We start from the raw sequence: 12,022 nt of genomic DNA, 5'->3' as shown, positions 1-12,022 counted from the left end.
AAATTATTAGGGGTTGCAAAGGTGGTTTTCTAGGAGTAGATCACAAGTTTGTCAGATTTGACTAGGGTGGTGGATCAAAAGTGGGGTGGTACAAATAAGGAAAATATTTCTTAGGACAGAATCAAAACAATTAACACATCTAGTGGGCATGCAGCAATGTGGCCAAGTGTATTTTTTGTTTACAAAGTCCAAAAATCTCTAGTCATATTTGCTACTGGTAGTATATGTTTGTCAACTTATGCATAAATAGCTGAAGCTGAAAGATACTTGGTTAACTTTTCTAAGTGGTTAAGTTATTCTACATGTTCTGAAGGGGTCTTAAAGAGGATTCTATAACTGGCTACAATATGATAATTTTATTGACCGTAACTAGGACTTCAATCTGTTCCAGATTTGCATCATGTGGAATGTGGAAAGAGACAATACATTACTATGAAATACAGATGCTCCTCCACAGTTGCTGGTGGATCTGAAGACATGATAGTCATTGCACCTTGGAACAAAGGGTGTGCTATTGCTACAGTGGAATAAGGTTTCTGTACACAAACGTTGATATCTTTGGGGATAAGACCTCTTGTTCAGAGATTTTGTTGTTTGCGATTCTGGCATTCAGCAGTGCTACCTTGATATTTGCAATGGAATCTGTTGTGGTGGCAGGTCCATTAGTTGAAATCTGGATAAAAAGGCACTATAAAGGTAAGACTTTATCTAGTTTGGGAAAACTGGGGAGTAAAAGATTAGGACCACCCTGGTTAAGTGTATGTGTAGTGGGGGTGGGGGGCTGCTGGGCACTTTATCCCATGGAGACATACCCTAGGATTACAGCAATTTATTAATCAGTTATTGAATCCAATTACTATACCCTAAAATTTAGGCATAATTATTGGTAAAAGTAGAATAGTGCTCAATGTCAGAGCCTTGCCATTTCAAACACGAGAATACAACTCAACAATGTCTCTCTGTATCTCCACTAAAATGGAATGCCTAAGTCCATTCACTCCCACAAAGGTAAGTACAAGGCCATAATTGTATATGGCATAGTGCAAGGACCTAAGGGCCAGAGTGACACCCTAATGCTCGCAACAAAGAGGCAGCTGTCACCCTATGTTTTACCAACAAGATGAATGTTGTGGATGTATGTCTTATAATGGAGTCACCAATGATTAAGACATACTTGCGATGTGCTAAAGACTTATAGGACCTTCAGGTTACAGGTTTGCAGACCACACGACCCCAGTAATAGCAGATGTGTGAGTGGTTTTAGCATTTTGGCTATGTGACTGAACTATGCTAATAGGATGCCTAAGAGGGTTAGGAGGTTTAATCAAGGATTTCTTTCCTACCTCATAATATGCAATGATGCTGTGGAGCTGTGGTAATGCAGTGTTATGGTGGTGCTTACTGATCATGGATGGGATGGACCAGCCTCTGATTTACATAAATAAGTCAATCTCACTCAGGTGGAAGCACAATGTATCAGAACAAGTGACTAGGAAAATCAATTGATAACAAGGTGGCTAAAGATGAGGCCAAAGCATGCTGGCACTCCATGGTGTAGTGTAATTCCCAATCCGGGAAAACAGTTATGGTTGAGGACACATGACATACAATCAGCTTAGTTTCAACAGTAAGAGGATCAATTTTGAGTGAGATTTGGGTTGAGGATATCTAGTTTATCCATGACAACTCACTATTCTGATTCTAATGAACATGGGGAGGGGACACATTAATTTAATTAGTGTAAATGCAGTTCCTCCACAACATGGTACTTTTGTGCTTTCTGACAAGAGACAATGAAAGAGGAAAAGGGAATTTTGTGGTTAAACTAAAATTAGGGTGAAATACTACAGGGCCACTGGAGTTAAGAATGCTACAGTAACTTTAAATATGCAAGGGAAAGGATTTAAACAAACCACGATGAAATATATGATGATGACATCAAACAAGAAAAGAGCATAAGGAGCACAAACAAATTTCCTTTTCCACGCAGCATGGCTCTATGGCAGTCTGTATGCATTAACTTTATTTGAAAAATCTTCTAAAGTTTTCATTTCCCCCTAAATAAAAAAATCTAGGTTCTAATTCACCTCACAGCTAATCAACCCACAGCACACTCTTCAGATGTGGCAGTAAATAGGTATATCTAATGAAAATCCTTACAGAAACAGGGACTCTGCACTCAACACATAGAAGGCACCATGGCTAATATAATTATTGAGGAAAAAAAGAAGTTATGTACTCACCATAATGTTCCATATTAGTTGTTCATATTGCCTTCATTCTTACTGATGGGTTTGGAGGACTCGGCCAACTGCAAAAGCTCGAGGTCTTCAACCAGCTTAAGGCCAACTCCCTATCCCATGATGTACTTTGATCTTCCCTCAAATCTCATTTGCTGCCAACTGGCTACCTATGACATGCCACCCTAAGAACTGGATAAGAGACCATACACCATAAATAAAAGAAGTCTCTGACCTCAAGTAGACTGGATGGGGGTTGAAAGGTGGGACGTAAGAATGAAGGTGAGATGAACAACTCACATGTAATGTTATGCTGAGTACATAACTTCTTTATGTGAAGTTGTTCTATCTCAACGTTCATTTTTACTGATGGGTAGCGTCCCAAGCACCATCTTTCTCGAGTGGCTCAAGGGAGAATGTTCTTCAGAACAGTGGACCAAAGGAAGCCCCGTCTCTGGAGGCCTTGTCTACTTTGTAATGAGTGATGAAGGTATGAGACCTTGACCATGTAGTTGCTACACAAATAGTATCAAATGGTAACTTAGCAGAGAAGGCTGATGAGGTAGATACAGCTCTAGAAGAGCAGGCCTTTACTTTTTGCTGTAATGGAGCATTCACTGAAATGCAAGTGAAGGAAATACAATCTGATAACCATCTTGACAAGGTGACTTTTGTCACTGGAGCACCTTTTTTTGATTCCGAAAAGGAGACAAAGAGCTGTTCTGTTTTTCTGAATTGTTTGGTCCTGTCCAAATAAAATCGGAGTTGCCTATGAACATCAAGTTTGAGCAGCATGTGTTCCATCTTATTTGTGTATTTAGGGAAGAAAACATGCAATTCAATAGCTTGATTGAGATTTGTCTCTGAACAAACTTTGGGAAAAATGATGCATTAGTTCTGAGCAAAACTCTGTCATTATGGAAAATCAGATAAGGAGGTTTGTTGGTCAAGGCCTGTAACTCAGAAATCCTCCGAGCAGAAGTGATAGCTATTAAAAATATGGTCTTCCATGAAAGAAATTTCAAATCACAGGATGAGGCTGGTTCGAAAGGAATTCCAAACATAGCCAGGATTCACAACCTCTTAGCCGAGGTAGATGATTTATGAGAGGATGTTAAAATATGTTGAGCCTCGGCTGAGAGGTTGTGAATCCTGGCTATGTTTGGAATTGGAGCAGCCAAGCTGTCAGTTTGAGGGAGTGAAGAGAAGGATGAAGCACCCCCGATGAATGGCTCAGAAGATCCAGGGGTTGGGAGGATGGCCTAATGGTTAAGGTGTTTGCCTTACAAACGCAAGGTACAGGGTTTGAATCTCACAGGAGATAATTGGCTTGGCTTAAAATGGCTTGCAAGGGCAGTTAGCCTAGTACTAATCTATGTGCACTAATCTAATCTATGTAATATAATTCGGGAAAGAACAAGATTTAGATTCTATGGAATGGCTGGGGTTTTGACGGGTGGTCTCAAATGAATAGTACCCCCGAGAAAGGCTTTAGGCAGTCGATGTGACATGACATTAGAACCTTGGACACCAAGATGAAAGTTCAATATTGCTGCTAATTGAACTCTAATGGTAGCTGCAGTGGTGCCTTCATTGAAAACTTTAGTCAGAAACTGCAGAATGGATGAAATTAAAGCTAGGTACAGATCAATATCATTCTGAGATGCCCATATAGAAAATCTCTTCCATTTGCTAAGATATAATTTTCTGGTAGATGATTTATGAGAGGATGTTAAAATATGTTGAGCCTCGGCTGAGAGGTTGTGAATCCTGGCTATGTTTGGAATTGGAGCAGCCAAGCTGTCAGTTTGAGGGAGTGAAGAGAAGGATGAAGCACCCCCGATGAATGGCTCAGAAGATCCAGAACTGGGTCCAGGATCCAAGGTTCTTCCAATAGATGAGGCTGAAGGAAGGGAAACCAAATGTGAAGAGGCCAGTAAGGGGCTATTAAGATTATGGTCCTTCCCAGAGTCTTTGCTTTCTGTAAAACTTTGGGTATTAGAGGGAAAGGAGGAAAGGCATAAAGGAGACCCAGGGACCAATTGTGCACCAGTGCATTCCTTGGGGCATCCCCCGGCAGGGGTATTAGGGTGAAGTATCTGCTGCATTTCATGTTTATTGGGGTCGCAAAGAGATCGCAGCAAGGCTAGTCACATCTGTGAAAAATCCTTTCCGCTACTTGCTTCTTTAGGGACCACTCATGAGGCAAAAGAATTGCCCTGCTTAGCTTGTCTGCTATCACATTGGATTTCCTCAGGATGTGTGTTGCTATCAGAAAGCACTGGGTGGAAGTTGCCCACTGGCATACTCTCTGGGCCTCTCGATAAAGGGGATAAGATATGGTTCCTCCTTGTTTGTTTATGTACCATACCACTGACATATTGTCCGTCTGAATTGCAATTGTTCCCAGAGGGAGAGAGTCTTGAAAGGACTGCAACTCTAGGAGTACTGCTCTCATCTCTAGGACACTGATATGCAGATGAGTCTCGTACTTCTTCCACGTGCCTTGGGCTGTTCTTCCCTGATAATGCCCCCCATTAAGGAAGCCTCTGTGGTCACCATGGCTATAGGATTGGGTAGAACAAATGGACAACCTAGAGTTACTTGTTAGGATGTCAGCCACCACTGAAGGTCCTTCCTGCACATATTCATTATTATGATTTGGTGTGGCATTGGAAGTTCCTGAAAGGACCATCGAGAGAACAGGAGCCACTGTAGTACTCATATGTGCATCCGACCCAGAGGAATGGCAATGATCGCTGCTGCCATCATTCCTAGCAATTTGAGTACCATTGAGACTGGGGCTTTTGTCTTTGGAACCAGGTCTAGGATTTGTTTTTGTAAAAGACAAACTCTTTCTGGAGGAAGGCTTAAGGTCACTGTGACTGTATTTAGTTATGCTCCTATAAAAACGGTCTGTTGCGATGGCGACAAGGCAAATTGTTCTGAGTTTATGGTAATCTTCAATTGATTGCAGAGATTTAAAGTTGTGTCCCTTGCATGTATGAGTTGATGCCTGGTGGTGGCAGTGAGGAGCCAGTCGTCTAGGTATGGAAACACCTGAAATCCCAAACGTCTCAGGTGAGCCATGACTACTGCCATGTATTTGGTGAACACTCTGGGGGCTGTAGTGAGACCAAAGGGCAGAGCGCGAAATTGATAATGACTGGCTCGCAGCCAGAAGTGTAGATGATCCCTGGTTGGCCTGTCTATTTTTATGTGGTAGTACACATCCTGGAGGTCTATCGAGCACATCCAATTGTCTTTCCCCAGAAAGGGGAGTATTGTCTGTAGCGTGACTTGTTTAGTCTGCTGAGGTCTAGAATAGTTCTCCACTCCCCCATTTTCTTTGGAACTAAAAAGAACCTTGAGTAAGTTCCAGATCCTCTCTGGTCTGCTGGGACTGGCTCGATGACTCTTTTTTTCCAGCAACCTTTGGACCTCTATGCATGCTTGTTCCCTATGACTGGGTGGAATGTCTGGGATTTTTTTCACAAGAGGGGGCAGTGTGGCAAAGGGAATTGAGTATCCTCTAGATATGATACTTTGTACCGAGCTGTCTTTTGTTATTTGTAGCCAGGCGTCTGGGTACAAAGAAAGGCGTCCCCCGACTGCCTCCAGAGATGGACAGTTGGGCCTCCTCTCAGGAGCGCTGATAGGGCTTCGCAAAGAACTGATCCCTGTCACCCTGATTCTGTGGACCCTCTCTGCCGCATGGATGGCATCTTCCATTATTTCCCCCTCCTCTGACTCTAGAGAGGGTTTCACCACAAGTGTCCTAGAAAGATCCTTGAGATTTACAGAACCACATCTTTCCACCCCCCCTCCCTTTGGGGCAGGGTCTAATCAGGGTAAAAAAACACTCAAACGGCAGACAGAGTCCTTCCATCTTTCAATGCCTGGTAAGTGTTTCCTTCACTTTCGGTCCAAAAAGGGGTGTTAATAAAGGAAGACTTAAAGGGTTCCACAAAGGAACATAGGTGCATCCAGGAATGTCTCCTAAGGGCAATTCCTGTACCCACTGCTCTGCTTGTTCCATCAGCTGCATATGACATCAGACGCATGGAAGAGTTCACAATACAATTAAGAGTAGAGAGCTGGGAAGTTACCTTGTCAGAAACCCCCGCAGCTACAGAAATCTGCAGGGTGTCTCCTAGTTCCTTCAGGAGATCCTTTGTAACCTAGTAAAATGTGTGAGATAGTTCAGCGATCGAAGGACAAAAGCCACTGAACTAGCTTCCCATACCTGTCCATGATCCTGGACTCTCTATCAGGAGGATGAACAGACATAGAAGTTTCTGATAGTTCCTTCTTGGTGGCCACTGCCACCACCATGGCATCAATGGGCACTCCTTTGGTTAGAAAGGTTTTGTCTTGAGGGCAAGTTATAAATTTATTAGGCCTCCTGGGAACAAGCTCCGTGGTATCCGGGAACTCCCATGCCCTCCAAGAGAGTAACTCAATGAACTCATCAAAGGGTGGAGACACCCAAGAGGTGGAGAGTTGAGACCCAAAAGCTTTCAGGAGAACTGACTCATCATCAGTAGGGTTACAAGATTACCAGCCACCACTCTGTTTAAGAATTTCTAGGATATCTGTGAATGAGATATCCTCTGAGGGGGACCGTGGGGACCCTTCTGACTCATCTAAGTCAGTATCTGAAGTGACAGATTCCTGTGGGGAGTCCAGATGCTTCCTCTTGCAAGGTCTCTTCCTGGGAACCTCTTCAGTGGGAGCTTCTGGAGAGGTCTCAGAAGAACATGGCTCACCTGATGGGGCTTCCTGAGGCTGATGGTCTCTACGCTTTAATAGAGCATGTGTTGTAGAGGTAGACACCGGTGCTTTAAGGGAGGGAGCTGCTGGTACTGACAGTGGGGTTGTTGGCATGGACAATACACTCCTAGTGGCCTCAAAGGCCCCTCGGTCCCGACATGAGGAATCCCCCCGGATCCTAGGATACAAGGGACTCTCCCAGCACCAGAACAGAGGGCTTTGAGCCTGAGGTCGGAAGCCCCGAGAGGCAAAGTCAGAACCAAGTCGGTCCAACTATCCTCCCGGGACCCGACCGGCGAGTGTCGACTTTGAGATCCCTCGGTCAGCACTGAAGATATAAGTGCAATCGGGGCCGACAAACCTAAGGTAAGTATTGGGCCTGAGGGCTCCACAATCAACAGTTCCGAGCTCTCCGGCTCCGAAACTTCGAGGCAGATCGGAAGAGGAACAGAAGACGGTGGGGGAACTTGTTTCGGCGGCAATAAAATTTTGGCAAACGCCGGTATCTGCAAAAGCCTCACCACATGGTCCACATCCAAATCAGAGAGTCTACTTGAGACCCGAGAAGAATGTGTGGATTAAGCGACCGACTGTAAGATGGGGGTTTCAATGTAGGAAATACCGGCTCCAATGTCAGGGACCGGCTCCTAACCAAAACAGTCAGCTCCATTGGCTTTGAAGCTTTACTCAATCCGGGTTTTGGAGTTGATGGGCTTTTCCTTGGCTCAGAAGAACTAGAAGAGTGTTTGTCATGCTTATCCAGTGCCTCTTGGAAAGAGGATTTTAAAAGACCTCTATCCATACGTTTTCTCTTTCTCTCATGCAACACTCTGGCACTAAAAGAGTGTCATACTGAACAGCTTTCTTGTAGTTGCAACTCACCTAAACAATAGACACAGTCAGTATGTCCATCAGTGGTGGACACCTTTTGCCCACATCTTGGGCATTTCTTAAATCCAGACTTGGATTTCTCTTTCTCTTGATGAGATATCCTATCAGAACAAACAGAGAAAAACCTCTATATATACATAAGAAAAAACATTCAGAAACTTTTACTACCTCTAAGCTATGAGTAGAATATATATATATATATATATATATATATATATATATATATATATATATATATATATACACACACACACACACACACATGGGTCTACCTGACATGGTCGACAGTTCATATGATCGACACTCATTTGGTCGACAGTTCATTTGGTCGACAAGCAGATTTGCCCCCTTCCCCAATGTTGTGCGACCCTGGAGTTGATATATATAGTTAGGGGGGGGGGCCCACCTAAAATGCTTGTCGATCAAATGAACTGTCGACCAAATGAACTGTCGATCATATGAACTGTCGACTATGTATATATATATATATATATATATATATATACATAGATATATATATATATATATATATATATATATATATCAACACAGCACACTAACAATGCAAGATCTCTAAACAACTAAACTATCTAAATTATGTAAACCAAATATACCAAATTATAAATACCAAATATACCAAATGTATACCAAATTACTAGGTGTTACAATTGATAGCGAATTAAAATTCAACCTACACCTCTCTCAAACCATTAAAAAAACACACATCAAACTAGGCTGTCTATACCAAATTAATCCTTTCCTAACTAGCCATTCTAGACTAAGCATCACCAGGACTCATCACTTATCTACTGCTCTCTATGCTTCTCCTATCCTTACAAACCTTAACAAAACTGACGTTACCAAACTTGAATCAGCCTACAATAAAACAGCCAGGTTCGCCACTAGCTTCCCATATAAGTCCCACCACTGCTCTGCCCTGCAACAAATAAACTGGCTAGAATTCCCACAACAACTAACCTATACCCAACTTGTCTTTACTTACCAACTAATATACCAGCCAAACAGAACCCCAGCCCTACAACAATTAATCCAACCATATACCAACACTCGGCAATTCCGATCCTGGCACAAAACACTCCTCCAAGTATCCAAAAGCAACAACAAATCCGGGGACACCCTCTACTCCCACCACATTTCTAAACTTTGGAACTCAATCCCTCAACACATCCTAAATGCTACCAACCTACACCAATTCAAAACATTGCTCAAAGACCACCTCACTAACAACTGGCTCTGCTCCTGCACCAAGTCAGGCTAATACCACATAAGCCCACATTAAATTTCATCTCCTACATTTTATAGTCTCCATGTATACCCCACTCCCACTTGTTAAAACCACCTATCAGCTACCTACAATAAGAGTATAATTTGATAAATTTTTTTTTTGTAAGGGTATACATATGTACACATATTAAAGTATACTCAAATGATCTACTAAAGATGGACTCCTGCCCTCAAAAAAAAAAAAAAATATATATATATATATATATATATATATATATATATATATATAAATATATATGACTTTACTATATTATATTTTATTAACTTTCTCCTTTGTATATTGTACTTTCTTTATTGTCTCTAGATATTTCTGTTAAATTCTATGTAAAACCGACACTGTACCTGTCAATGTTGTTCTTGTTTTATTGGAGCTTTTCTCCCTGGGACTCCGCTGAAAATAGGCTCACACCCAGACGGACTATCCTGGTCAACAAATGTAAAATAAATAAATAAAATAAATGTAAATTATAATTAGCTAAATATCAATATACTTGCCCTGTAAGTAAAAAGGGTTGTAACTAACACCACACAAATATGTGAGAAGAAATATGAGCTAGGGAGAACTGAAGGCCTAAAAATGTGGCCACTTATCTAAGTTATTTAAACTATCTAAATAACTAGCAGATTACCAGGAATACACTATGCCCTGTAAATAAAAAGGGTGCTAACTAACACCACACAACTATGTAAGAAGAAATATGACATAGGGAGAACTAAAGGCCTAAAAATGTGGCCACTTCTCTAAGTTAGTTAAACTATCTAAATAACTAGCAAATTACCGGGAATACACAAACAGAAAGTTTACGTACTATAAACAAAGGAAACTTATAACTAAATTATCTAATTTAAGCTATCTAAGAAGTTTTTAAGAGAAAAAAAGCAATAACTTTCACTGGCCAGAGCTGGTGCACATCCGATCCAAGTTGCAGCGGCAAATGAGATCTGAGGGAAGATCAAGGTGCATCATGGGATAGGGAGTTGGCCTCGAGCTGGTTGCAGACTCCAGCTTTTGCAGTTGGCTGAGTTGGAGCCGAGGATCAGCTCTGAACCCATCAGAAACAATGAACAGTGAGATAGAACAACTTCACATTATTAGCTTTTTTCAAACAAGTGTCATTCAAGAAGTTTACCTGAAATGGGCTTTGGTGGCTTGATTTTCATCACGAGGACTGGCAAAATGGATTTTCCTTCACTTGTTCCAGAAGGTTGAGCTGTCTACAATAAAATACAGTTGTCATCATTTTTAGCACTAGTAATACACTTAAGATGATGCTGGTTATCTTATGACAGACCTCATGTGTGCCATAATTAGACAATGCAGTCATTTTATTAAAAAGTAATAGCTTTTGATTAGTAAAGTACAATTGTGTAAAATCTTACCATAACAGTAAGTGTTCTTTTCTTCAGCACTGCAGTATTCTTCACAATGAAGGGATCACCTGCAAATGATAGCTCCATGTTTAGCCAGTATATCAAAACATTTAGATCTTCTAGGTGCTGTACGTCACACACATGCTCCCCAGGTAGGGCATAGGGTATAAAGGTGACATACAAATGCAAATATTCAGAACTGAATTGCCCCAGGAGGAACAAAATTCCCCAAGGAGCAGGTTCAAAAGGAGCCTCAGTCAATTTTTCAAGTAGAAAACTGAGGTCCCAAGAAGGAGGAATAGGCTTCCTCAGGGGCCTGATATGAAAGACACCTTTAAGAAATTGCTTGATCTCAAACCAACAGACCAAAGGAGGGTTCAAGGTCAGACAAGGAAAGAATGCTGACAGATGAGCTTTAACTGAAGAATACACCAAGCCAGCATGGAGCAGATCACACAAATAAGAGAGAACAAGAGGAACCCCTACTGAGAAGGTGTCATGATGGGGAGAGAGACACCAAACTGAAAATCTTTTCCATTTAGACATGTATGATTTTCTGGTAGTGGGTTTCCTGTTCTGCAGAACCTGAAGTACGTCCAAATAAAACAGGTTCCTAAGATGGATCAAAACTCTATCACCCACAGTGTCCTTTGAAGAGTGGACAGGTGAGGATGAATAAGAGATCTCTTGCCTTGTGTGAGAAGATCCACTCAGTGAGGTAAGTTGTGGTGACTGCCCCTTGCCAGGTGATAAAGAAGAGGGAACCAGTGCTGTCTGGGCAGAAAGAGTTTCACCAACAAGATGTTGAGAGAGTCCTGCCTGATCTTGTGCAGAAATTTTGGCAGCACAGGAAGAGGAGGAAAGGCATACACAAACATTCCCTTCCAAGGAAAAGACAGGGTATCCAGTTTCCAAGTCAGAGGACTTGGTACTCTCGAACAGAATAGAGGAAATTGCCTGTTCAGAGGAGAAGCAAAAAGATCTACCTGAGGAATACCCCACCAATGGACTAAGTCCAAAAACACACATCTGTGAAGCATCCATTCATAAGTCTGTGTTCCTTTTAAACTTACTTCTGCCATGAGACTGTTGGAACTTCAGAGTGTTATGGCTGTTCCTCCTTTTTTAGTTTTTCACAGAGACAGGGTGTTATGGCTGTTCCTCCTTTTTTAGTTTTTCACAGAGACAGGGTGTTATGGCTGTTCCTCCTTTTTTAGTTTTTCACAGAGACAGGGTAGCTTTTCATACTAATCATTCTTTTATGCTCAAGGTGGTTAAAGAGGTGTCCCTTAATCAGTATATTTAACTTCCTTCTTTGCAGCCCGCCATTGAGAAGGTTCTCCACACCTTGGACCTGCAAAGAAAGCTCAGATATTACTTGGATAAAACAAAGGTTATTTATAAATCTGAGCAACATTTTGTTTCTTTTCATCCCAGAATTT

The 12,022-nt window shown here is 41.7% G+C and overlaps 1 protein-coding gene across 3 annotated transcripts in view; it reads right to left on the bottom strand.

The window, feature by feature from the left end:
• Positions 1-12,022, bottom strand: part of WDR93 (WD repeat domain 93) — a 1,423,954-nt gene that overhangs the window by 741,137 nt on the left and 670,795 nt on the right. For all 3 annotated transcript variants that reach the window (XM_044078311.1, XM_044078310.1, XM_044078312.1), the window contains one exon: positions 10,340-10,424. In XM_044078311.1, coding sequence (XP_043934246.1) covers positions 10,340-10,424 — 85 coding nt within the window. The remainder of the gene's footprint in view (positions 1-10,339; positions 10,425-12,022) is intronic.

Source organism: Protopterus annectens, chromosome 7.part0 (assembly GCF_019279795.1).
Source record: "Protopterus annectens isolate FY-2018-M chromosome 7.part0, PAN1.0, whole genome shotgun sequence".
Classification (NCBI taxonomy): Eukaryota; Metazoa; Chordata; order Ceratodontiformes; family Protopteridae; genus Protopterus; species Protopterus annectens.
Note: the sequence above shows the minus strand (reverse complement) of the source record. Positions and strands in the feature narration are given on the sequence as shown.